The sequence below is a fragment of the Catharus ustulatus genome, chromosome W (assembly GCF_009819885.2).
Source record: "Catharus ustulatus isolate bCatUst1 chromosome W, bCatUst1.pri.v2, whole genome shotgun sequence".
NCBI lineage: Eukaryota > Metazoa > Chordata > Aves > Passeriformes > Turdidae > Catharus > Catharus ustulatus.
Window position 1 is genome coordinate 2,736,161 of NC_046261.2, and position 26,375 is coordinate 2,762,535.

Here is a 26,375-nt window from a genome sequence, read left to right on the forward strand (position 1 = left end):
GGGGGAGAGTGGGGGAAATCTCTGCAAAGGAAGAGCTTTAGTCACTGCAAAAATCAGCATCAAGAAAGCAGACGATGATTATGAAATATTAACAGCATACTTCATACACTTTGTGGGGTTTTATTTGAAACATAACAAAGAAGTTTTGTTTCTCTTTGTATAAATATTTATCAATATAGAAGTTCTAGGATTAAAAGACCCTAACCCCACATCACACACTTCTTTGTTTATAAAGATAAAAAATTTTAAGTCCCTCATTCAGGGTTCATAATGTTCTGAAATGTCAGTCTGCTGATTTTGTTTGAATTAACAATTTCTTTAGCCTCTGATGGCAGGGAGAAGATAAAGGTACTAGGAACTACCTTTGAACCACACCCATGGATCTGAAGGCAGCACAGTGCTTTTTTGACAGCATGCCACAGGACCTGAGGAATTTGAAAATTCTCCAATCAAAATCCAATTCCAAGTTGCTTCTCTCCAAGTCTTTTGACAAAAGCACTTACCAATGTAATTTCTTATGAGAGTGTTAATAAAACATTTTTAATTGTCAACAAAAGTTTAACAAAAGTATATTGTATTTCAGAGTTTAGCAAATAAGTTGCTTTTTCTGATTTATTATTTCTGCAAAACTGACTGTGCAGCATGTGATGACAGATGTCATGAACTCTGCCTCACCAGTAAGCTGGGGATGCACAAGAAGTTCTGTGGGACAGCTGACCCCAACTGATCAAAAGGGATATTTCAGACCATATGGCTTGTGCTCAGCAATAAAACTAGGGAGGAGGTTGGTGGGGGTACTGCTGCTCAGGGACTGACTGGGCATGGGGCAGTTGGTGAGCCATTGTTTTCATCTGCATCATGTGTCTTTCTTGGGTTTTATTTTTCTCTCTCTGCTATTTTTTCCTTTTCCTTATTATTAAACTGTCTTTATCTCAACCCTCAAGTTTTCTCCCGTTTATTCTTCTGATTTTCTCCCCCATCTCACTGGGGAGGAGTGAGTGGCTGCATGGGTCTTAGTTGCTGGCCTGGGTTAAACCACAAGTGTCGGTCATGGAGGTAAATGAAATTTATAGAAGCGAGCATCTCTATTCATAGAGAGCAATAATATATATGGGAAATAATTCTACCAAGGAGAAAACAAAACTTTATGTATCCACTTTCTAATTGCTCAAATTCTGCTTTCTCACAGCTAGGCAATGACTGAGATAAAAATTGAACCAACAAAGACAACAGTGAAAACCATAAACAGATTTTAAATCAAATATTATCAGAAGTAAAGATGCTGTCTTTAAAGTAATTCTTAAGGAACATACCTTTTAATCTATACATTTCCATCCAGACAGGTTTCAGTCAAAGGGTTACAGGTCGTGCTAGTAAACCTGCTTCAGCACAGGCTTCTCTCTCCTCAGGTCCTGCCAGAAGCCTGCTCCAGTGCGGGCTTCCCATGGGGTCACAGCCTCCTTTAGGCAATTGCACCTGTTCCAGGATGTGGTCCTTCATGGGCTGCAGATGGATTTCTGTTGCCCCATGAACCTTAATGGACTGCAGGGGGGAGAGCCTGCCTCACCCTGGGCTGCAGGGGAATCTCTGCTCCGGTGCCTGGAGCACCTCGTCCCCCTTCTTCTTCCCTGACCTTGCTGTCAGCAGTTGTTTCTCTCACATATTTTCACTCCTCACTCCTGGTTGGTGTTGCCCAGCTTCTTCCCCCTTTTTTTAAATTTGTTGTCCCAGAGGTGCTACCACCATCACTGATTGGCTTGGCTTTGGCCAGTACCAGGTCTGTGTTGGAGCCAGCTGACATTGGCTCTGTCAGACATAAGGGAAGCTTCTGGTGTCTTCTCACAGAAGCCACTCCTGCAGCTCCCTCAACCTGCAGCTCCCCCAACCTTGCCACATAAACTCCCTACAATCATAAATTATTGTAGAATTCAGGTCTCTTTCTTAAATTCAGTAGATTACAAAGTGTCTTAGGAACACAGTGCATGTGTTCTGACACACAAACACTAGGAATTCACCAATTAAGTCTTATATGCTCCATTATGCACTGAAATTTTTTAGAAGTCAGTTTTCTAACAGAACAAAAAGGAAGATGCTCTGAAAAAAAGCAAGACCTTTTATGATTGCTTAATAGTTATGGTCAATTTATTTTCTTGCTTTTCTGACAAAAAGCCACACCAGAAAGTTAATTTTATATTCTTTATTGTATGCCAAAGTTCATTAAAGAAGGGGTTTTGCTTGTATACAAGTTGCTCAGAATTTGTGTCTAGGTAGAGATTCATTAGCAATCTGACATTTCAAAGGATAGGCTTGTTAAACTAGGCCACAAAAACAATACTGTGTACAAGCAATAACTGAAGAAGAGCTGCAGGTTCAGGACTTTACAAATATTACACATCTTGAGATCTCATCAGGAAATAAAAATAAAATCAAATAAAAGCAGTCACAATATAAAATAGCAGCTCCATGTAGCTTTTTCAAGTTTTAATTTTATTCACAAAGTGTTAGTTCAGTTTTCCTCATTCTTTGAAGCTTCATCAAAGTTTTCAACAAGATCTAGAAAAAGAAAAATGTTGAAATTCAAGTCTGACCTACTTCAGCTTTGCCAATTCCCTCACATCCCCCCAAGAAAAAAAAAGTTCCAAGTCATATAAAGTGGTTACATGGCAAAAAAAAAAAAAATCAGCTTATAAAATACAAACTAAGCAACATTTAAAAGTTTCATGGTTCATGGTTCTTCTTGTTCAAACAAGGAAGTTTGAAATCGTTAATTATAAGCACAATTTTAAGAGCATTTAGCTTCACCATATCCACAACAGAGCAGTGATACTGAAAAGGCAGTTTCTTAGCACTCTTCTTATTGACTATTAAATAATTATCTTAGCCATAGCTATTATTCCGACATGGGACAAAAATGCTAGCTCAAACCAATAATACATCTAAGTCTCATATGGTATCTGAAAACAATGCCCACAGAAATTCTATAAAAGAATCACAGAATGGTCTGAGTTGGAAGGGACCTTAAAGATCATCTCATTCCAGCCCAGACATGAGCAGGGGCACCTTTTACTAGACCAAGTTACTCCAAGTCCCTTCCAACCTGGCCTTGAACACTTCCAGGGATGGGGTAGCCACAGTTTCTCTGGGCAACCTGTGCCAATGCCTCACTACCCTCAGAGTAAAGAATTTCTTCCTAATCCCAGAATTACAGAATCATTCATGTTGAAAAATACTTCCAAGATCATTGGGTTTAACCTTTGACTGAACACCACCTTGTCAACTAGACCAGAGCACTAAGTGCCACATTCAGTCATTTCTTGAACACTTCCAGGGATGGGGACTCCACCACTTCCCTGGGCAGCCCGTTTCAATGCTTAACCACTCTTTCTGTGAAAAAATTCTTCCTGATGTTCAACTTGAACCTCCCTTGGCACAGCTCAAGGTCATTTCCTCTCATCCTGTCATTTGTTACCTGGGAGAAGATGCCAACCCCCACCTTGCTACAACCTCCTTTCAGGTAGTTGTAGAGAGTGATAAAGTCTCCCCTGAGACTCCTTTTCACCAGGTTGAGCCCCCCTAGCTCCCTCAGCCACTCCTCATAAGACTTGTGTTTCAGACCCTTCCCCAGTTCCATTGCCCTTCTCTGGACACTTCAGTACCTCAATGTCTTTCCTGATCCCCCTTATCCTCTCACTCCATGCCCTTGCAAAAAGTCCCTCTCCAGCTCTCTTGTAGCCCCCCTTCAGGTACTGAAAGGAATGACTAGTCCATATTCTTACTGTTCTTGGCCCAATCTTATACTGCATATATTATGTCTCTGCAAAATTCACTTCCTTTTCCTCCACTGCATGCTTGTTCTTACCTGGAACTTCGTCATCATCATCACCACCAGTAACGAGTGGTGCTTTTCCATCCATAGCTGCAAGAGCAAGCAGTTCAAAAGCATCAGTCAAGCTCATCATAAGCATCTTGATTACAAAGGTGTTTTGCTTTGTTTTTTGAAAATATTATCAAAGAGTCTGAGTTAAATTGCAATTCTCTATTCAGTTCCCCTGCTGAATAAAAATCTACAACTAATTATATGTTACTAATAATGCTCAAACAGACCAGCTGAAAAAAATGAGAAGATGCATGCCAAACAAGTTTACTAGTCACCATCTTGGTTCTAAATATATAGAGTGCCTTGAATGGTAATAATTTTCAGCTAAAAGCACAGAGACCGATTTTACCAATTTCTCTTAAAAGCAGCTTGGTTTATTGATTACTCAGTAGTTCTTGAGGCTTACATATTTTACAACATTAGCAAGTTATAATAAAATCTTAGGATCTTATGATCCTAGGCTTTCAAGAAAACTAAGGTACAATTGTGAAGCTGCAAGTAGACACATGACTAGAAGCAATTAAAGATATTGTTCCCTGGCAAAGCCAGAAGAATATGGAACTGGATACACAATTTTATACTTCAGTGGTTAAGGTAACCACATGTCCTGGTCCACATCTCTACTGACTGAGTAATTTCTTAACTATTCCCATTATATTTGCCATGGCTAGTGAGACTTAACCCTGTCTATTGTAGTAGACCAATGAGCATCTGTGAAACTGAAGCAGTATAATGCTAAGAATAGATATCTCAAGTCCTGGGGTGCCCGTGCCACTACTTTTACTGCTCTTTAACTGTACTGCCTTGAGAATGAGACAGTTTAGCCCATGACCTTCATTTAATCCTAATTAATCCTTCTCAGTTTTCATGAAAAGCATGAGCTGAGAGATGGATTTATACTAGACTTCTGAAATTGCTGTATCCCGATTTCTAGGGAACGAAAATAGATGAATGCATAAACTTTGTTCTGAAAGGGCTTAAGGACAAGGTCACCACTGTCAGTGACCCATGGAGGTCCATGGTGGAGCAGAGATCCACCTGCAGCCTGTGGAGGACCCCACACCAAAGCAGGTAAATGCCCGAAGGAAGCTGTGACCCTGTGAAAAGCCTGTGCTGGAGCAGGTTCCTGGAAGGATCTGCAAAGAGAGGATCCCATGCTGGAGCAGGTTTGCTGGCAGGACCTGTGACCCCATCAGAGAACCATTCTGGAGAAGCCTGTTCGTGAAGGACGGTACCCCATGGAAGGGACTCACACTGGAACAGGGGAAGAGTGAAGAGAAAGGAGTGGTAGAGACGCAGCATTAGGAACTGACCACAACCTCCATTCCTCGTTCCCCTATGCCACTCAGGGGTAGAAGGTAGAAGAGTTGGGAGTGAAGTTAAGCCTGGGAAGAAGGGAAGGGTGGGGGGAAGGGGTTTTAAGATTTGTTCTTATTTCTCATTATCCTACTCCAATTTGATTGGTAATACATTAAATTAATTTACCCAAGTTGTCTATTTTGCCCATGATGGCAATTGGTGAGTGATCTCCCCCTGTCCTTCTCTCAACCCACCAGTCTTTTATTGTATCTTCTCCCCATCTTGTTGATGGATGGGATTGAGAGTACATCTTGGTGGGTACCTGGCAACCAGCCAAAGTCAACCCATCACAGCAATCTGCAGGCAAGCTTAATGTGGTAGCATTTAGTACAGTTGAAAAATGGGCAAGTGTGAGAATGTTTTTAGATGAAAATGGACATGTAGTGAATTAGTCAGGAAAGGGATATGAATGCTTTTATGAGCCTGAGCTAGGCCTGTAGCTTTGCCCTTGAAGTCATCTTGAAGGAGAGATAAGAAGAGCTGCTTAACAAGAAAACAAGGGGTGAGACAAGAAGAGCTGAAGGTGATAGGTGAATGCCATGAAACTCTGAAGCCAATGAAAAGTAGAAAAGCCTGTATGTTTGCCTCATACAAGAAGGCTTCTACCAATGATAAGTTGCATGATTGTGTGTAGGGGTAGAGAAAATGTATATTAGGGTTAGAAGAGAGCAATAAAGTGACACTTGCTCGATTCATATTGAAACGTGCAGTGTCCAGTTCTTTATCTTCACAGGCAAACTATGGCTAAACCCCATAAATCCCTGCAACTGCATTTTTTGCCATTAAGATACACCTAGCTTATCTTAAGCATTATAACCTAAAGGGCTCAAAACCAGTTGTTTCCAAAAATGCACCACAAAAGCAGCTCGCCTAGCTAGTCTGCATCTGTGGTATGATGTCTATTATTAACAGGCATAATAACATTGCCACTGTATCAAAAAAGGTTTTTGTTTAAAAGTGTTATGTTTCTTTGCTTACACAAAATGACAAGGCTTCAAGTAGATGTACATCCTCCTATAAAATATGCTGGTGCATTTTTGTGCATTAATAGATATATTTTAAAGCCACAAGTCCCCCTTGGAATTTAACTTACAGTCTGCTAACATAGTTTATCAAATATACTCTATTTCTTAATGAGAATAGAGTTACAGAAGTGGGACATAACTGAAAAAGAAAAGGTAAAAGCCATTCCATGTTTTGAAACAAATCTATGCCTAATTTACAAGGTACAAATACTTTAAATGTTTTATATGTGGAGCAAATATAATGGGAGTAGAGGGTCTATTCTACAAATGTGAGCAGGCTGACACTAAAGCAGAATGATAATCCATCTAGTCTACAGTTCCTGACAGAGGTCTGTCTAGACACCAGTGTAGATGTGCACAAGGCCACATCTAAGGAAGTCTGAATTTTGTATGCTGGTGGAAGAAGAGGACTCAGTAAATCCTGGAACCTGTAGACTACCCCAGCTTCTACCAACAGTAAAAAACACACACAAAACTTCTTTGAGGTTATCGCCCTTGTGTAGGAATTACTGGAGCATGAAATGCTGCAGACGTGCATGGGGATTGTTTATCCAAATGCCACCTCCAACATATGCTAATGGTAAACCCTGACTGCATGAGCTAGCTAAAATGGTTTTACACTGTCCAGAAACTTCCCTAAACCAGAAAGAACTGCACCATCTCCTGATGCCTAACATTAAAAGGTGTAAGGTAGTCTGAAGGGGAATAAATTAATTTTCATGGGGCTCAAGTAACCAAGCAGGACAAGAGTGTCCTGAATAATAAGCCAGCTGGACTTACAAACAGAGCTTTAAACTAGATTTATTGGGGGAAAGACATGGTTTTCTAGGCACTTGAGCCAGGGGCTGCCAAGGCATAAGGAATAAACAGAAGACACCTGTGAATTGCCTCAAGGGAATTAGGGTGAGCTCCCCTAAAAAGGGGATGTGGCTGAAAGCCCAGCTGAAGTGCCTCTATACCTGTGTATGCAGCATGGGAAACAAACAGGAAGAGCTGGAAACAGCTGCTCAGATAGAAAAACATGACCTGATTGCTATCACAAAAATTTGGTGGTATGAATTGCATTATTAGAGTGCTATGATTGATGGCTATAAATTGTTCAGAAGGGACAGACAAGGAAGGAGAGGTGGGGGAGTTGCTGTCTATGACAAAACAAGGATTGATTGCATGAAGCGACCCTTGAGGAACAGCAATATGCAGGTCGAAAGCTTATGAGTGAAAATTAGAGACCAAGTCAAGAAAGGAAACTTTGTGCTTTAACTGTAGCCTTCAAATAAAGATCCCCTTTTATATTACCTCCTTACTAAAATTATATCAAGTTTCATTTCCAGGTTGAGAAAAAGGCAACAGCAGGAACCATCATGCTTGCATGCCCTGATCCTGATAGGGATCTTTAACCACCCAGATATCTGCTGGAAAAATGGCACAGTGAATTGCAAGCAGTCCAAGAAATTAGTGGAGTGGTGAAGTGAGTTGACTGTGGCCAGACACCAAATGCCCACCAAGCTGTTCTATCACTCCCCTCTTCAGCAGGACCTGAGAGGGGAGAAAATAAAATGGAACAAAACTCATGGGTCAAAATAAAGGCAGATTAATAAAGCAAAAGCAAAGGCTACATGCAAAAGCAAAGGAAGACAAAAGATTTATTCTCTAGTTCCCATCAACATGCAATGTCTGACCACTTCCTGGGACAAGGGTTTTAGTATGTGCAGCAGTTACTCCAGGAGACAAATATCTTAATAATGAATGCCCCCTCCTTCCTCTCAACTTTTATTGCTGAGCAGATGTTAATATCCCTTTGGTCAGTTGGGATAAGCTGTCCTGGCTATGTCCCTTCCAAAGATATTTGCCCACCACCAGCCTACTGTCCTTGGAGGGTGGGTGAAGAGGGGGTATTGTTGGAGAGACAGCCTTGATGCCAAAGCACTGGTATGTTATCAACACCTTTCTAGCTACCAATACACAGCACTGTGAGGGCTGCTATGGGGAAAGTTAACTCTGTGTCAGCCAGACCCAATACAAGTGCTTTGAGGACAACTTCCTAGTACAGGTGATGGAGAGCCCAACCAGAGGAGAGGCATTGCTGGACCTGTTGCTCACTAATGTGGAAGAACTTATGGCCTTAACCTGAGACATGAGATTCAGATTAGATATTAGAAAAAAAAATTACAGTAAGGGTGGTCAGGCATTGGAATAGGTTGCCCAGGAAGGTGGTGGAGTCACCATCCCTGGAGGTGTTTAAGAGGCATCTGGATCTGGCGCTGGGTGATATGGTTTAGTGATTTAGGGGTTACAGTGGTAGTGCTGGGTTGACAGTTGGACTTGATCTTAAAAGGTCTCTTCCAACCTTGATGATTCTATGATTCTAAAGTCTCTCTAACTTATCGGAGAGGTCAAGATTGAAGGCAGCCTGGGCTGCAGCCATCATGCCTGGATAGAATTCTCAGTTTTGAGGTGTACTGGATGGGTAAAACAGTATTCAGGACCCTAAATCTCATAGAGGCAAGCTTTCAGCCATTTAGAGCACTATTGCATGGGATTCCTTGGAAAACTCCCCTCAGAGATAAAAGAGCTGGGAGATATTGATGTCATGTTTATATCAGATTGCTGCCTTAATTCAAACCACAGGAGTTGCATGACCCAAACAAGTTTCTCCATTCTTTCCCAGCAGCAATGACTTACACCATGACAAACATGCTTGTCAAGTCAGACAAGGCCCTGCCCTTTCCCAGACACAAGGACAACTTTGTCATAACTATAGCAAAGCTATTATTTGGAATGGCATTACTCCACATATAAAAACGTCATGAAGCAAAAAAAAGAACAAATGTAGCAGAAGTGTGGCAGGCACATTGATTTGAGGCATCTGTTACAAGTGTTTGCCCCTGGGACAGGTGGCATCCAAAACAACAGGGAGGAATTAACATGCATCATAGAAACACAGAATAGTTTAGGTTGGAATGGATCTTAAAGACTATCATGTTCCACCCCCCCTAACATGAACAGCGATACCTTCCACTAGACCAGGTTGCTCCAAGGCCTGTCCAACCTCACCTTGAACACCTCTAGGGATGGGGCAGCCACAGTTTCTCTGGGCAACCCATGCCAGTGCCTCACCACCATCTGAATAAATAATTTCTTCCTAATATCTAATCTAAACTTGCCCTCTGTCAGTTTAAAACTGTTACCCCTTGTCCTATTATACATTCCCTGATAAATAGCCCCTCCCTTAAATAAATAGTTGTCTCATCTTTTTATAAGAAGAGAGATCTTAATAGGCTCATTTTAAATCCTTCAAGTTTTCTTTCAAGCCCCACTTCTACCACAAGGAAGCCACACAGCTAACACCAGAAAGGAGGGACCCAAGCTTCATTTGGAAAGCAGTTTACCTCACCTCCTGAACACTACTTCTAGCAGATTTTTTTTCAGTGGGAAGTTGAGAGAAGAGAAGCATCATCAGTTTTAGGAATAGAGTCTATCGTTGCTGGCAGCAAAGCTCAAAAAGAAAAATCGTATCAATCAAGTTCATAACGGGTACAAGAAATAGAAAGTACAGTAATTTCACGACTATAAGGCGCACCCTTTTGACTAAAATCTCCCCCCAAAACCGGAAGTGCGCCTTATAGTCCGGTGCGCCTTATCTGATCTACAAAGTTGCGACATTTGCCACCCCGGAAGTGAGAGCCCGCGCGGGGCGGACCCGCCGGCATCGGGGCCTCCCTCGCGCGGGGCGGGGCGGGCCGTCCCCGCCGGCATCGGGGCCTCCCTCGCGCGGGGCGGGGCGGGCCGTCCCCGCCGGCATCGGGGCCTCCCTCGCGCGGGGCGGGGCGGGCCGTCCCCGCCGGCATCGGGGCCTCCCTCGCGCGGGGCGGGGCGGGCCGTCCCCGCCGGCATCGGGGCCTCCCTCGCGCGGGGCGGGCCGTCCCCGCCGGCATCGGGGCCTCCCCCGCCGGCATCGGGGCCTCCCTCGCGCGGGGCGGGGCGGGCCGTCCCCGCCGGCATCGGGGCCTCCCTCGCGCGGGGCGGGGCGGGCCGTCCCCGCCGGCATCGGGGCCTCCCTCGCGCGGGGCGGGGCGGGCCGTCCCCGCCGGCATCGGGGCCTCTCTCGCGCGGGGCGGGGCGAGCCGTCCCCGCCGGCATCGGGGCCTCCCCCGCGCGGGGCGGGGCGGGCCGTCCCCGCCGGCATCGGGGCCTCCCTCGCGCGGGGCGGGGCGGGCCGTCCCCGCCGGCATCGGGGCCTCCCTCGCGCGGGGCGGGGCGGGCCGTCCCCGCCGGCATCGGGGCCTCCCTCGCGCGGGGCGGGGCGGGGCGGGCCGTCCCCGCCGGCATCGGGGCCTCCCTCGCGCGGGGCGGGGCGGGCCGTCCCCGCCGGCATCGGGGCCACCCTCGCGCGGGGCGGGGCGGGCCGTCCCCGCCGGCATCGGGGCCTCCCTCGCGCGGGGCGGGGCGGGCCGTCCCCGCCGGCATCGGGGCCTCCCTCGCGCGGGGCGGGGCGGGCCGTCCCCGCCGGCATCGGGGCCTCCCTCGCGCGGGGCGGGGCGGGCCGTCCCCGCCGGCATCGGGGCCTCCCTCGCGCGGGGCGGGGCGGGCCGTCCCCGCCGGCATCGGGGCCTCCCTCGCGCGGGGCGGGGCGGGCCGTCCCCGCCGGCATCGGGGCCTCACTCGCGCGGGGCGGGGCGGGCCGTCCCCGCCGGCATCGGGGCCTCCCTCGCGCGGGGCGGGGCGGGCCGTCCCCGCCGGCATCGGGGCCTCCCTCGCGCGGGGCGGGGCGGGCCGTCCCCGCCGGCATCGGGGCCTCCCTCGCGCGGGGCGGGGCGGGCCGTCCCCGCCGGCATCGGGGCCTCTCTCGCGCGGGGCGGGGCGGGCCGTCCCCGCCGGCATCGGGGCCTCCCCCGCTGGCATCGGGGCCTCCCTCGCGCGGGGCGGGGCGGGCCGTCCCCGCCGGCATCGGGGCCTCCCTCGCGCGGGGCGGGGCGGGCCGTCCCCGCCGGCATCGGGGCCTCCCTCGCGCGGGGCGGGGCGGGCCGTCCCCGCCGGCATCGGGGCCTCCCTCGCGCGGGGCGGGGCGGGCCGTCCCCGCCGGCATCGGGGCCTCCCCCGCCGGCATCGGGGCCTCCCTCGCGCGGGGCGGGGCGGGCCGTCCCCGCCGGCATCGGGGCCTCCCTCGCGCGGGGCGGGGCGGGCCGTCCCCGCCGGCATCGGGGCCTCCCTCGCGCGGGGCGGGGCGGGCCGTCCCCGCCGGCATCGGGGCCTCTCTCGCGCGGGGCGGGGCGAGCCGTCCCCGCCGGCATCGGGGCCTCCCTCGCGCGGGGCGGGGCGGGCCGTCCCCGCCGGCATCGGGGCCTCACTCGCGCGGGGCGGGGCGGGCCGTCCCCGCCGGCATCGGGGCCTCCCTCGCGCGGGGCGGGGCGGGCCGTCCCCGCCGGCATCGGGGCCTCCCTCGCGCGGGGCGGGGCGGGCCGTCCCCGCCGGCATCGGGGCCTCCCTCGCGCGGGGCGGGGCGGGCCGTCCCCGCCGGCATCGGGGCCTCCCTCGCGCGGGGCGGGGCGGGCCGTCCCCGCCGGCATCGGGGCCTCTCTCGCGCGGGGCGGGGCGAGCCGTCCCCGCCGGCATCGGGGCCTCCCCCGCCGGCATCGGGGCCTCCCTCGCGCGGGGCGGGGCGGGCCGTCCCCACCGGCATCGGGGCCTCCCCCGCCGGCATCGGGGCCTCCCTCGCGCGGGGCGGGGCGGGCCGTCCCCGCCGGCATCGGGGCCTCCCTCGCGCGGGGCGGGGCGGGCCGTCCCCGCCGGCATCGGGGCCTCCCTCGCGCGGGGCGGGGCGGGCCGTCCCCGCCGGCATCGGGGCCTCTCTCGCGCGGGGCGGGGCGAGCCGTCCCCGCCAGCATCGGGGCCTCCCCCGCCGGCATCGGGGCCTCCCTCGCGCGGGGCGGGGCGGGCCGTCCCCGCCGGCATCGGGGCCTCCCTCGCGCGGGGCGGGGCGGGCCGTCCCCGCCGGCATCGGGGCCTCCCTCGCGCGGGGCGGGGCGGGCCGTCCCCGCCGGCATCGGGGCCTCCCTCGCGCGGGGCGGGGCGGGCCGTCCCCGCCGGCATCGGGGCCACCCTCGCGCGGGGCGGGGCGGGCCGTCCCCGCCGGCATCGGGGCCTCCCTCGCGCGGGGCGGGGCGGGCCGTCCCCGCCGGCATCGGGGCCTCCCTCGCGCGGGGCGGGGCGGGCCGTCCCCGCCGGCATCGGGGCCTCCCTCGCGCGGGGCGGGGCGGGCCGTCCCCGCCGGCATCGGGGCCTCCCTCGCGCGGGGCGGGGCGGGCCGTCCCCGCCGGCATCGGGGCCTCCCTCGCGCGGGGCGGGGCGGGCCGTCCCCGCCGGCATCGGGGCCTCCCCCGCCGGCATCGGGGCCTCCCTCGCGCGGGGCCGGCCCGCCGACATTGGGACGGCTCCCTTGCGGGGGGTGTGAAAGCCGCAGGAATCGGATCGGCCGCCGCGCGGGGGGGGCGAAAGCCCCCGGAAACACGGCGGTCGCCGCGCGGTGGGGTCGAAAGCCTCCGGAATCACGGCGGCCGCCGCGCGGTGGGGTTGAAAGCCTCCGGAATCACGGCGGCCGCCGCGCGGTGGGGGCGAAAGCCCCCGGAATCACGGCGGCCGCCGCGCGGGGGGGGCGAAAGCCGCCGGAAGCACCGCGGCCGCCGCGCGGGGGGGGCGAAAGCCGCCGGAATCGGAGCGGCTGCCGCGCGGGGAGGGGGCAAGCAGCTGGAATCGGGGCAGCGGCGGCACGGGGCAAGCCTGCCGGCATTGGGTCACCCGGAGCGCCAGGGAACTCCCAGAACAGCGGGGCCCTGGGGATGCTGCACGGAGCGGCGGTGGGCATAGCCTGGCCCTGCCGGGTACAGGCAGGCCCGGGAGCCAATGGCTGCCGGATTGAGGCGGGGCCTCGGCCAGCAAGCGCGCGGGAGGAGCTGGGGGCGGAGCCTCGCTGCAAAAAAAAACCCGGTGCGCCTTATAGACCGGTGCGCCTTATCTGATCTACAAAGTTGCAAAATGTGCCGGCTCCCGGGGGGTGCGCCTTATAGTCTGGTGCGCCTTATGGTCGTGAAATTACTGTAAGTAGGAAAACCCTACATGCAGGACATGAAACATGGTCCTGATGCCTTGGAGTGACTACCTAGAACAGAGGCTAGACAGAGTTAAAAGAATAAAGTGGGTATTTATTAAAGGCCTTCAATAGGTACACCATGGGCAGTGCAAAAGCCTCACAGAGGCTACATCCAAGATGAATGAAGGTCATCTGTGTTTCAGACAGATGTAAGTTTGGTCTATTTGCATATCAGAGGTTAATTCTCCAATTATAGCTTTAGGTAATTAAGTCATATTCCCCTGGTTTGCTTCCCCCTCCGATTCACTTCTGTTTATACTTTTTGGGGCCTGAGGCAGAGGGTGTCCTTGGTTCTCAGGCCTGGAAGGATTGTTTTGTCTGACAAAAATGTGAAGAGAGCTTACTAACACTCTATATGAAGTTCAGAGTTATACACTAATGCAGTACAAGATTTGAAAAACATGAACTCTAAAACTTAAGGCATCAGTCCCAGTATCGATAAGTCTGTCTTATGCTCCCAATTCTTACCCTGTAGCAGCAACAGCATCACCTTTTCCAAACACCAGATACTTAGGTCCCTCCTCTACTTTTCTCACATAGTTTTAGGGATAAAATGTTCAGGTTCTTTTACTGATTTAAGGATAGAATATGAAATTGGTGTATCTAGCTTACTGATCATGCCAGTACTGTTTGCTACACTGTTCTACACACAGAGAAATTATATTTCCTCACAAATGCTGTATAAATGCCTCAGCTATCAAAAACCCATGCAACAAATAATACCTTCACCACACCTGTGAGGGAACAAAGCAGTAGCAAGATGTCTGTCCTCAAGTCCCTCTCCCTATTGTTTGTTTCTATTACAAGTGTCAAAACAGACATACCTTCTTTTAAAACCTAACTTTCTCAGAATAACTCTATCTAGCTTTAATGAACTAGGTATGCCAAAATATGATAGCCACAGCAAGTAGTAAACTAACATGAAATCAAATCTGGTTACAACTTTCTAGTCCTAGACCAGCTGCAAGATATGCTGAGAAACAGGCGCCTCTGCTTTATTCTGTTATATTCATTGTTGGATTTGAGCTATAAATAAGATTTAAGTGTCTCATTTCTTTAGCATTTTATAATATGGTTGCGGACAGAAAGAGTGCACTGAATTTCACTGCAGCTACACAAATAAGCCCCATAGCTGCCAGAAGGAAATGCATTCAAGTTTTAACTTACGTTGCTTGGGTAGGGCTTCTGCCAATCTCCTCAGGCTAGTCAAACTGTCAGCTCCAAGCTGATTTAAGATGCTAGGAAGCATTTCTGTCAGCTGCTTTGTCTCAGCATGGCCAGTGATAGTGAAGGTGTTAGCAGCCAGAGATGCCTGAACTTTAGGGTTATTGAAGTGAATGACTGTTCCTTGGTTGGTGAACATATTTACCTGCAAGGGAAAAAACCAAAACCAGTATTTCAAGCAGTTTAGCATGATTTTTCAATTTAACAGGAACTAGTTGAAGTTCCTAAAGCTCAATTAAGCACCTATAGATAATTTACAGGCAAGTTTAAGATGTTACAAGGAAATTAAGTTCTATATAAAAAAGCATTTTCCCCTTTCAAGCAATTACCTCTTCAATTCCAGAAATATTGTTGACACCCAGTTTCTTCAAAGAAAACTGAAGTTTCTTGTCATCTGCCGTAGCTGTTCTATGGACAACCTTCTTCTTTCTGCGGGCAGTACCCTTTCCAAAAAAAAAAAAAGTTATGAATTAATATTTAATTAGTTCTTTGCAAACTCTAATTCTTGTGGTCATATAACTACTCTTCAGCCATCTACAAATCAACTTTGTATGCAAAGTCTATTCCTGTGTTACACCACACACAACCCCACTCCAACTGCACTGCAGCAGTCTTTTCCTTGCTAAAGAAAGCTTTGCATGTTTGAGAGAAGTGTGAGATTTTAGGATGCAATGCACCAAAGAAATTTTATTTCCTAAGTCTCCTAGGGATTCTGCAACATCCTACTTAGGAAAGAAAAACTTCAAGTGTATCCTTGTCTGTTACCATAGGCATAAAATTGAAAACTGATCATCTCCTGAAGACTGACGTACTCTACAGTCCTGGATGCCTAAAGAGTTGCTAGCTTAATTAGGTGACAAATCAACCTCTACAGAAAGATCCATTCAGACATCATTCCTAGGACTAATCCCTAACAATATCTTTGATCTTTAAAGTTCCAAGTAACTGAATTCTTAACTCACCTGGTTATACATTCATTGCCAGACAGCGCAGTGTAATTCCTGAAAGTACAGTAAATTCACGAATACAAGTCGCACTGAGTATAAGCCGCATCGCCGGGTGTTGGCAAACATTTTGTTTTTTGTCCATAAATAAGACGCACCTGAGTATAAGCCGCTCTGTCGTTCGCAGTGAGGACCCGCGTGCAACAAAGTTGCCAAATAGTAACAGAACCGTGGCAGGGTGGGGTTTACTGGCTCGGCTCGGGCCATGAGGGCTCGGGGCTGCCGACAGGGCTGGGTGGTCCAGTTCGGTGTTGCCGCTCAGCGGGGCCGGCTGCTGCCACCGCTGGGCTCGGTCACCCCGGCAGGGGGGGCACAGAGACCACCAGCACCCGCGGTGGCGATGGGAGGCGGGGATGAAGCCTGCCTGCTCCTGCGGCGGCAGCACACGGGGACGGGAGCCCCCCGAGCCGCGGGGCCAAGCGGAGAGAGTTGCCCCGCCTTCCCCCGAGCCACGGGGCCAAGCAGGAGAGAGCCCCTGCTTCCCCCGAGCCGTGGGGTCAAGCAGGAGAGAACTGCCCCTGCTTCCCCCGAGCCATGGGGCCAAGCAGTAGAGAGCCCCTGCTTCCCCCGAGCCACGGGGCCAAGCAGTAGAGAGTCCCTGTTTCCCCCGAGCCGCGGGGCCAAGCAGGAGAGAGCCCCTGCTTCCCCCGAGCTGCAGGGCTAAGCAGGAGAGAGCCCCTGATTCCCCCAAGCCGCGGGGCCAAGCAGGAGAGAGCCCCTGCTTCCCCCGAGCCGTGGGGCCAAGCAGGAGAGAGCTGCCCCTGCTTCCCCTGAGCCATGGGGCCAAGCAGTAGAGAGTCCCTGCTTCCCCTGAGCCGCGGGGCCAGCAGGAGAGAGCTGCCCCATCTTCCCCACCCCCTGTGCTGCCTGCACGGAGCAGCTCCACCCGCCGTGCAACAGAGTAACCAATTTGTAACAACCGCGTAAATGCAGGGTTTTACTGGCAGGAGCTCGACTTTGCAGTTTGCACTGACTTGGTTTGCACTCCCGGGGTTGAAAATGTCAGAAAATTATTCACATATTGGCCGCTCCTGAGTATTAGCCGCATTTCCGGTATGGGAGCAAAATTTTGGTCAAAACGGTGCGGCTTGTATTCGTGAAATTACTGTATATGTACTGCACAGCAGGTGTGTGCAAGCATAACTGCTACAGCAATATTAATGATGATCAGTGTAGTGAGAGGCCATGTCTGCAGTCCAGTAACTTATACCATTGTTGTAAAGGGGAGGAAATCAGGTTCACAATGGTCAGGAAAACCTTTGCTGGAATGCCCTTAACCATCAGCTTCTTATTGAAGAATGCACAACAGATTTTAGTCTACCATCCCAGCAAATAGAAATGATCTCTCTTCTATCCCTTATTCTTTACAGTGTCCCACAATATGGAGTTGCATCTGGTTTTTGTTAAGGATTACCAAGAGCTGTGAATGCCAACTGTTTAGGTGGAACTAGTTACCTAGAATTAGGATGAACTGTCACTGTTGCTCTACTTCTGACATTTTTGTTCCATGAAGTTATGAAACAGTTGTGAAAAATAAGTAGCAGTTCTGGCCACAGTTTACAGTTGTCTTTTCAGGCTGCAACTTACATAGCATCATCAGGGTTTAAAGAAATGAGCTTCCGTATTGCTTAAAGGTTACTGGAACAATGTAAGACAGTTTTGAAAATTCAAAATTTGTGCATGACATGAGTAGAAGTTTGGACAACGTAATTTCTCAGCCAAATAAGAATCAAGTTGAACAGCTAATTCTGATACTGAAAAGTCAGAGTTTGCCTCTGGTGCCACAGGGGCAACACTTCTGAGCAATTTTCAGTAATTTCTGAAGCCCATTAATTTTTCCTTAGACAATCTTAAATTGTAGTCAAATTTTGACAATAAAGAGTCAGAGATCATAAAGCTATCAAAAATATAATTAACAAATGAAAATGAGAAAACCCAAAACACTATTTTTTATTCCAAATAGACATCTCCATCTGATGGACTTACAGTAATTTCACGACTATAAGGCGCACCCTTTTGACTAAAATTTTCCCCCGAACCCGGAAGTGTGCCTTATAGTCCAGTGCGCCTTATATAATGGACAAAGTTGTGAAATTCGCAAATCTGGAAGTGTGAGCCGCAATGGGGGGGCGGTGCCGCGGGAGCACCGAGTCGCGAGCGGGGACGGGAGTGGGCGGCCACGGCCGGCAGGAGCTGCACGGGGAGGGAGGGAGCTGCCCCCGGCCCCGGTTCCGGCACGGGGAGGGCACCTGGGGCTGCGTTTAAAGGTTACGCCAGTCTGTGAAAAATGTTTGCAAACTGCCAGTAATTCATTACTTTGTTGCACGCAGTTCAGCTCCTTGCTGCAAAAAAAAAAGTGCGAGCCATGAGCCCAGCCGCAAGGGGGGGCAGGAGCAGCCAGTCCCCAGCCAGCGGCGGCCGCGCGGGTCAAGAGGGACCGCCCAGCCCCCCGTCCCAGCCCCTGCTGGCCACGCAGGCTGAGAGGTACCGCCCAGCCCCCGCTCCCAGCGGCCACGCGGGCTGAGAGGCACCGCCCAGCAGCTGCACAGGGAGAGAGGGGGTAGGCAGCCCCCAGCCAGCAGGAGCCACACAGGGAGAGAGGGAGCGGGCAGCGCCACATCACCCCGAGTTGCAGACGGTCCCGAGCCGCCCTGAACCGCAGTAACCCCGAGGTGTGAGCCGTGGCCGCCCTGAACCGCGTGCCGGGCTCCGTGCACGGGGAGGGCGCTTGGGGCTGCGTTTAAAGGCTACATCAATCTGTTAAAATGTTTCCAATTTGAGTACATGCCAGTAAACTCCACGATTGTGGGATTCCGTTACTAATTAGTTACTTTGTTGCACGCGGCGTGGATCTTCGCGGCAAAAAAAAAGTGCGCCTTATAGTCCGGTGCGCCTTATATCTACAAAGTTGTGAAGTTTGCCGACTCCCGGGGAGTGCGCCTTATAGTCTGGTGTGTCTTATGGTTGTGAAATTACTGTACACATTTGTGTAAAATTTGAATAACATATATTTTCCCAAAATATTTTATGAACATGATCTTAAGAGGTATTTTCAAACAAATGATTTTATGAAATATATTTTTAAAAAAATACTTCTACATAATACTCCAGACCACTCCTTTTTAGAAAGCAAAACAAGCAAAAGTTAAGTTCCCCTACAGACACAGAGCTCTAGATTTCTCCAGGAAAAAGGTTTGTAAGAATCAACATGACATTTAGCTGTATTAACACCCTACACAAAAATGTCAAATTCCACATAATGAAGTACTGCAATAGTCCTCCACCTAAATATAATATTTATCTTCTTTTTAAGATCTGCAGGTCTGCAATGTTATGAAAATCTTTCATCAGAGGCAATGTGCAACCTTTCCTCACAAGAAAGAGGAAAAAAAACCCTAAACAGTAGTGATAAAGGTTAAAGCCATCTATAAGCAATACACACATGCTAGTAACATGCACATAATCATCAGTATAATACAGCAGTCCTCTGCCTAACTAGTAATCCATATAAAGAATACACAAACTCACCAAGCCAGTTAATTACTGGATTAATCCTGATTTAAGGCTGCCTAAATATCTATTTAAAGGCAAAAAGCTTCAACATGTGAATAAACATTACTGGAAACTGTCAACAAGAGTTCTGCTGAATAGAATCACAGAGTAGTTTGGGTTGGAAGAGATCTCAAAGATCATTTAGTTCCAACCCCCTGCTGTGGCCAGGGACACCTTCCACTAGACCAGGTTGCTCCAAGCCCCATCCAACCTGACCTTGAACACTTCCAGGGATGGGGAAAACACAACTTCTTGGAGCAACCTGTGCCAGTGCCTCACCACCCTCTGTCAGGGACTGAAATGATTCAGACCTTAAACATTGTTATGAAGGAGTTTTGCCCATTATAGCAAAAACTGTATAAAGAAGCTACAACCACAGAAACCTCCTTGAAGAACTTTGCACTGTGAGTTAAGCCGCCTAGATAAGATAAAGGGGACACTATAGTTCAATCATCTCAGGTCTAAGGAGAAACAAACAAGGCTGAGGGAAAGGAATGCATTCACAAGAAAGCCAAACCCAGCAGCTGTACTGAGAATCATCTGTCTGGGTTTGAGGTGGGGGAGACCACAGCCCACAGAAGTCAGGTTTACACAGACTACCCCTGAAACAAGGGCCGGGGGAAGGTTTCAGGTATGTGGCATAACCTCTGGTCAGAGACACTGAATACCCATCCTCCTTTACACAAACTGGCTCAGTTGTAAAACCCCCAACCCCACAGGACACATCCATGGGACATTCACGTGAGAGGCAGCTGAGACTGTGTCATAATCCATCACACACCCCCCAAAGCGCTCCCCAGAAGCCTTGCACCACAGAACTGCATGTGATGCAAAATGATACAACAGATCCTAAGTCTGCTGCAAGAGACTGTGTCAAACCACTCCCCCAGGGGGAGGTACCTGGACATTCCCACCTAGCCTGAGCCTCTATTAATCCATCGGATTCTATGCTTTTGGGGGGACATTCACCACCAAGAAGATCAGTTGGAGAGGATCAACAGAAAATCATTGGGAGCCACAGATGGTGATATTTTCCTTATTCTGTCATTCTCTTTCTGTCCCCTCACCTATTTTCTATTTCTTTGTCTTCTTTTGTCTCTCTTTTTCTCTCTCTCTCTGTCATATTTACTATTAAATAAAACTCATACTATTGACTTTGGCATATGGTCTCATTTTCACCTTAATTCAGCCAGAGTAATTTCAAAATAACTTTAAAACCAGATCATAACACCCTCAACGTGAAAAGTTTCTTATGTCCAATCTAAATCTACCTTCTTTCAGTTTAAAACTCTTGCCCCATGTCTCATCACTCCATGCCTCTGTAAAAAGTCCCTCTCCAACTCTCCTGGAGCCCCTTTAGGCACTGGAAGGGGCTCTAAGGTCTCCCTGAAGCCTTCCCTTCTCCAGGTTTAACAACTCCAACTCTCTCATCCTGTCACCATAGCAGAGGTGCTCCAGCCCTCAGAGCATCTTCATGGCTTCCTCTGGACTCACTCCAACAGGTCCATGTCCTTCCTATGTTGGGGATGCCAGAGCTGGATGCAGTATTCCAGGTGGGATCTCACAAGAGTGGAGCAGAATCGCCTCCCTTGACCTGCTTGTCACACATTTTTGATGCAGCTCAGGAAAACATTGGCTTTCTGGGCACCAAGCACACATTGCCAAGTCATGGGTCTGTAATTCTGTCTTCCTCATTTTCCTTTCTAAAAACATGGGTTATATTTCCCCTTTTACAATCAGTGGGAACTTCATTGAAATGCCGCTTCTCAAATATTATGGATACTGGCTTAGCCACTTCCTCTGCCAGGTCTCTCAGGACCTGTGGATGCATTTCATCAGATGACAGGGACTTGTGCACCCTCAGGTTCCTTAAATGGTCTCAAATTTGGTTTTCTCCTAGAGTGGGTGATACTTTGTTCTCCCAATCCCTGCATTCACCTTCTACAATTCAGATGGTGTGCTGGTGAAAACTGAGGCAAAAAAGTCACTGAATACTTCAGCCTTCTCCATGTCCTGGGTAACCAGGTATCCCATATCCTTCCAGAAAGGGCACACATTTTCCCTAGTCTTCCTTTTATCACTGACATACCTATTGAAGATTTTCTTGCTACCCTTGACATCCCTGGCCAGATTTAATTCTATCAGTGCTTTAGCTTTCCCAACCTGTTCTCTGGCTGCTCAGACAATCTCTCTGTATTACTCCCAGGCTACCTGTCCTTGCTTACATCCTCTGTGGGCTTCCTTTTTCTGTTTGAGCATGTCCAGGACCTCCTTGTTCATTCACATAGGCCTCCTGGCATTTTTGCCTGACTTCTTCTGTTGGAATGCATTGCTCCTGAGTTTGGAGGAGGTGATCCTTGAATATCAAGCAACTTTCTTGGGCCTCTCTTCCCTCCAGGGTCCTATCCCATGGCACTCTACCAAGCAGATCCTTGAACTGACCAAAGTCTGCTCTCCTGAAGCCCAAGGCAGTGAGATTGCTGTGTACACTCCTTGTTGCCCCAAGGATCTCGAACTCCACCATTTCATAGTCAGGGCAGCCCAGGTTGCCCTTGAGCTTCACATTCCCCACCAGTCCCTCCTTGTTGGTGAGAATAAGGTCCAGCATAGCCCCTCTGTCACTTGGAGAAGGAAGTCATCAACCCATTCCAGGAACCTCCTGGATTGCTTGTGCTTTGCTGTGTTGTCCCTCCAACAGGTATCAGGGTGGTTGACGTTCCCCATGAGGACCAGGGCTTCTGAATATGAGGCTGCTCCTATCTGTCTGTAGAGGGTCTCACCTACTCAGTCTTCTTGATCAGGTGGCCTGTAGCAGACTCCCACTATGTTACCTGTCCCTGCCCTCCCTTTAACCCTACCCATAAACTCTGTCAGCTCCTCGTCCATCCCCAGGTAGAGCTCCATGCACTCCAGCTGCTCATTGACATAAAGGGCAACACCACCTCCTTGTCTCCCCTGCCTGTCCTTCCTAAAGGGCCTGTGTCCTTCTATTTAAACACTCATCACAGGAGCCTCCCACCATGTCTGTGTTGCCAATAAGATCATAGCTCTGCAGGCATGTGTGCATCCTGTTTATTCCCCATGCTGCATGTGTTTGCATAGAGGCATTTAAGTTGGGTCCCTGATAAAGCTGATTTACTGGTTGAAATTCCTCGGTGCTGCTCTTCAGATGTTCTCCTGCTGACCTGTAATCCCTCTCCAGGCTTTGTGCATGTCTCCCTGGCCCTGGCAACTAGTAGGAGTGGAATAGACTGAGTTTCCCCTCTCTTGGCAATTTTGATTTAAAGCCCTCTTCACCAGCTTGGCAAGCCTATGACTGAAGATAATCTTCCCCTTCTCTGACAGATGGACCCATCAGCCCCTAGCAGACCAGGTTTCGCAAACCAAGTTCTAGAGTCTAGGTAGCCAAACCCCCAGCTGTGGCACGAGTACTGTAACTATTTGTTGATTTACCAAATTTGACTAACACTTTCAAACTCCTTTCTTTTGATCAGGAAGACTGATGAAAAAACTACCTGCACTCCAGAATCCCTTACCACTGCTCTCATTGTCTTATTTTAGAATAGCTTGTATTCTAAATACTGTGTGCACATTTCTCAGGTATAAAAACCAAAAAATTGCTAACAAATTCTTGCCTTAAAACTGAAACTGTAATGAACATGTTTACTAGCATACAACTATACTCAACATACTTTTTTATTTTCAGATTATAAGTAATCACAAAGCTACATAAACTCAGATGTTATAATAAAATAAAAAGGTTTTCCAAGCATTCTATTCTACAATGATAAGAGTATGAGAAATACAGAAACTCCAGCTTTGTTCTAAAAAGCAAGAAAACAGTCACAAGCATCTTAAAGATTTGTGATGAGAGTTTGTAGTATAGCCTTCTAGTCTATTATGAAAACAATACCCAAGATAATTTACTGTAAGGTCTACTTACTTCAAATCTTAATCGTAGAATATCCTGAGCTGGAAGTGACCCACAAGGATCATAGAGTCTAACTCTTGACTCTGCACAGGACAGCCCCAAGATTCACACTATGTGCCTGAGAGCATTGTCCAAACGCTTCTTGAACTCAGACAAGCTTGAAGCTGTGACCACGGCCCTGGGGAGTCTGTTCCAGTGCCCAACCACCCTCTAGGTGAAAAACCTTTTCCTAATATCCAACGTAAACCTCCCCTGATAGAGTTTCATGCCATTCCCTCGGGTCCTATCACTGGTCACCAAAGAGATCAGTCTCTGCCCCTTCACTTCCCCTAGTGAGGAAGCTGTAGACTGCAACTACAGTTGTAGACTGAGGTCTCCCCTCAGTCTCCTCCAGTCTGAACAAGCCAAGTGACCTCAGCTACTCCTCGTATGGCTTCCCCTCTAGACCCTTTACCATCTTCATAGCCCTCCTTTGGATGCTCTCTAATACCTTTATATCTTTATGTGGTGGTGCATCCCCCTCCCTTTTTGCAGGCCGCACTGCGATCTGAGAAACACTTGTTCGGCCTTGGCCTTAACAAACAGCACATGGGCTCAGCTCTTCTTGAGCTTATCAGAAACCCTGTCTTTTCCCAGGAACTGCTGCTAACGAGCTCCTGTTTTCTTTATGAAGCTGTTTTCCTTGCCTGTATGGCATAATATTCCCCTTCTCACACTTTCAAGGAAAGTGCCAACCCAAACTGTGGCCAGGATGAAATACTGTTATATTATGACTAATGCCCACTCTCTAGTGACCCTATAAACAGCACTCCAAAATGAGACCCTTTGAGCTCTTCTGGACTGCAGCAGGTTGCGACCAGCAACCTCCCTCTGAGTGGGGCCTCTCAGAGCCAGCAAACTCTCATGTTTGCTGTACTCAGAGGATTGCTGAACAACAACGAGTCCTGGGACAATACCCCCACTCCTCGAGGCCTGACCCTTTACCCACTGGGGAGATGCAAAATCATCTCAAATTAATATTTCACTTACCCTTGAGGGGAATTTTTCACAGGCAACTTGCACTGACTCTTTACGTCTGTGTGCATATACGTGCACATATGCTACGGAAATCTGGGAGAAATGCTGCTTTCTTAGATGTTTAAGTACCTTAGATATCTAAGTAGGTTAGGCCTGTAAGTAAGGTTAAGCCATAAGTTATAAGCTAAGTTAAATGCTGCTAAGTGTTGTTCCTCTGTTGTTATGGCTAAGGTATAAGTTTTGTTCCTTTGTTAAATTCTTAGGTTTAAGTTAAGTTAAAGTACTATTGAGTACTGTTAAGATTTTAGGTTTTTTATCCTTGCCCTCGCTATCCTTTTGTCACACATGCACACACACACCCCCCCCAAACCTCCCCTAGATAGTTCTCAGCTCATTTCTGTTTTGATTGCCTGGATTTTGTTTGGTTTTGTTGTTGTTTGTTTTCCTTGGTGTGCCTTAACTGTCTAATAAGTAGTAGAGTGAATCTTGCCAACAAACTTTGTCATGCTGTTGTTTAATATTAAATATTTTTTACTGATACCCTTGCTGCTGATTTTTAAGCGATCTCAAACAGTTGTTCATACCACTTTCTTATATTGTGGTGCCCAAAACTGCACACAGTAGTCGAGGTGATGCTGCACCAGTGCAGAGCAGAGCAGGTCAATCACCTCCCTTGACTGGCTAGCAATACTGTGCCTGATGCATCCCAGGACATGGTTGGCCCTCCTGGCTGCCAGGGCACTGCTGACCCATATCCAACTTACCATTGACCAGGACCCCGAGGTCCCTTTCTGCGGTGCTGCTATAAGTTTCATTCCCTAGTTTGTACATACATGGTTGCCCCATCCCAGATGCCTTTTAATATAGCCTATATAAGAATATAGGCTACAAGTCAGCTATAATATAACAAATCCAAACAGAAAAGGCTGGAGGTTCAACTCCTACATTCTGCTTCTACTGAACTGACTAGACATCCCTGCAGCAGCACAGCTTACCCCAAGGAGAGTCTGACCAAGGCAGAAGTCTTTAAGGCTGCTCCCCACTCGAGTTTTCAGGATCCCACATCAGAGGCCCAGTGTATGGACCGTGACATACAATCCTGAAGGAAGGGACGGGAGACAATTCCTACCTTGCCACCAATGCGCACTTGGGCCTGGAGCTTGGCAAGCTTTTCTTGGTTCATGATCGTTTCTTTCATCTGTGGAAGCAACAAGAGCACCCATGCAAAACAGGTCAGGAAGCACTCGGTGGCCCAGGCCACAACCTGGGCCCGGTAGTAAGGTAGGTGGGCACAAGGGGCTCCGCACCTACCCCTCATTACACTCGCATACCCAAAGGGAAAACGTCCAAGCCCTAACGGGGCTGTCGGTCTGCCACATAGTGCCGCCGAAGCTCAGCTCTCCTGAGACCCTGTCCGTAACTACCTTGCCTTGCTCCAACTACAGCCGCCCACTAACCCGCAGCCCTTGGTCACGCAACAAATTCCACCCTAATCCCTCCCCACCATCTCCTTTGTACCTTCTTAGAACGGAAGCAGCGCTGCTAGAGCGGAGGGAGACGAGGGTTGTGAGAGCGGGATGAGGACCGAGCAGAACACGCGAGATGGCGGCCGGAAGGGAGGCCAGGCACGCCGCTCTACCACTGCCTAAGCCAGGAGAGTGCGCCCTATGCGGCAGTGAAATCTGGAGAGGCGGAGCCGCCACCGCAGGAGGAGTTAGAGGCATAAGATAGGGAGTGGATGTTACCCTACTTGAAGGGAGCGATGGATTCTAGTAAGCGTGCTGTGCAAAGTAAATTTACTTGTGTGGCTGAGCTGGGATGCAAGGTAAAGTCCACGCCTCTTTCCCGGCCCCCTTCCCCCCTCTCTTCCCGCCGCCCTCTCCCTTTCTCTTTCCCCTCTTCCCCCTCCCTTCGGGCGTGTTCGTTTCTGTTTCCGGTCTGGTTTGGTGTGTGTGGCCTATCTCCCTTCCCTCTCTGCTTCCTCCACCTTCTCTTGCTTGCATCCTCACCTGGCAGGGATTTTTTTTTCCATGAATGGATCTGTCCTTGGTTTGGCTTTTTTTCTTTTTTTCCTGGAAGATATTCAAATGTTGTATTTTCTCTCTTGGTGAGAAATTCAAACCTTCTCCCTGTATCCATGATTTTTCTTTTAGATCCAGTTCTTCATGAGCTGCTCCAGTGTGGGTTTCCCATAGGGTCACAAGTCCTACCAGCAAACCTGCTCCAGTGTGGGGGTTCT

At 49.5% G+C, this 26,375-nt stretch overlaps 1 protein-coding gene across 1 annotated transcript; it reads right to left on the bottom strand.

Annotated features, from left to right (window-relative positions):
• Positions 1-2,182: 2,182 nt before the first annotated feature.
• LOC117005043 (transcription factor BTF3-like) lies at positions 2,183-25,985 on the bottom strand. Its single transcript, XM_033076267.2, has 6 exons — positions 25,655-25,985; positions 25,266-25,334; positions 14,962-15,075; positions 14,576-14,777; positions 3,860-3,916; positions 2,183-2,553 (listed from the first exon to the last, which is right to left on the bottom strand). The coding sequence occupies exons 2-6, from the start codon at positions 25,332-25,334 to the stop codon at positions 2,507-2,509; spliced, it is 489 nt and encodes a 162-aa protein (XP_032932158.1). The 5' UTR covers positions 25,655-25,985; the 3' UTR covers positions 2,183-2,506.
• Between the last annotated feature and the right edge of the window lie 390 nt (positions 25,986-26,375).

Coding starts and splice junctions, on each gene's coding strand:
- LOC117005043 (XM_033076267.2), bottom strand. CDS start 25,334: ATGAAAGAAACGATCATGAACCAAGAAAAGCTTGCCAAGCTCCAGGCC. Junction 14,778..14,961: donor ATATTTCTGGAATTGAAGAG/GTAATTGCTTGA, acceptor TTTCCCTTGCAG/GTAAATATGTTCACCAACCA. Junction 2,554..3,859: donor TGATGATGACGAAGTTCCAG/GTAAGAACAAGC, acceptor TTCTTTTTCTAG/ATCTTGTTGAAAACTTTGAT.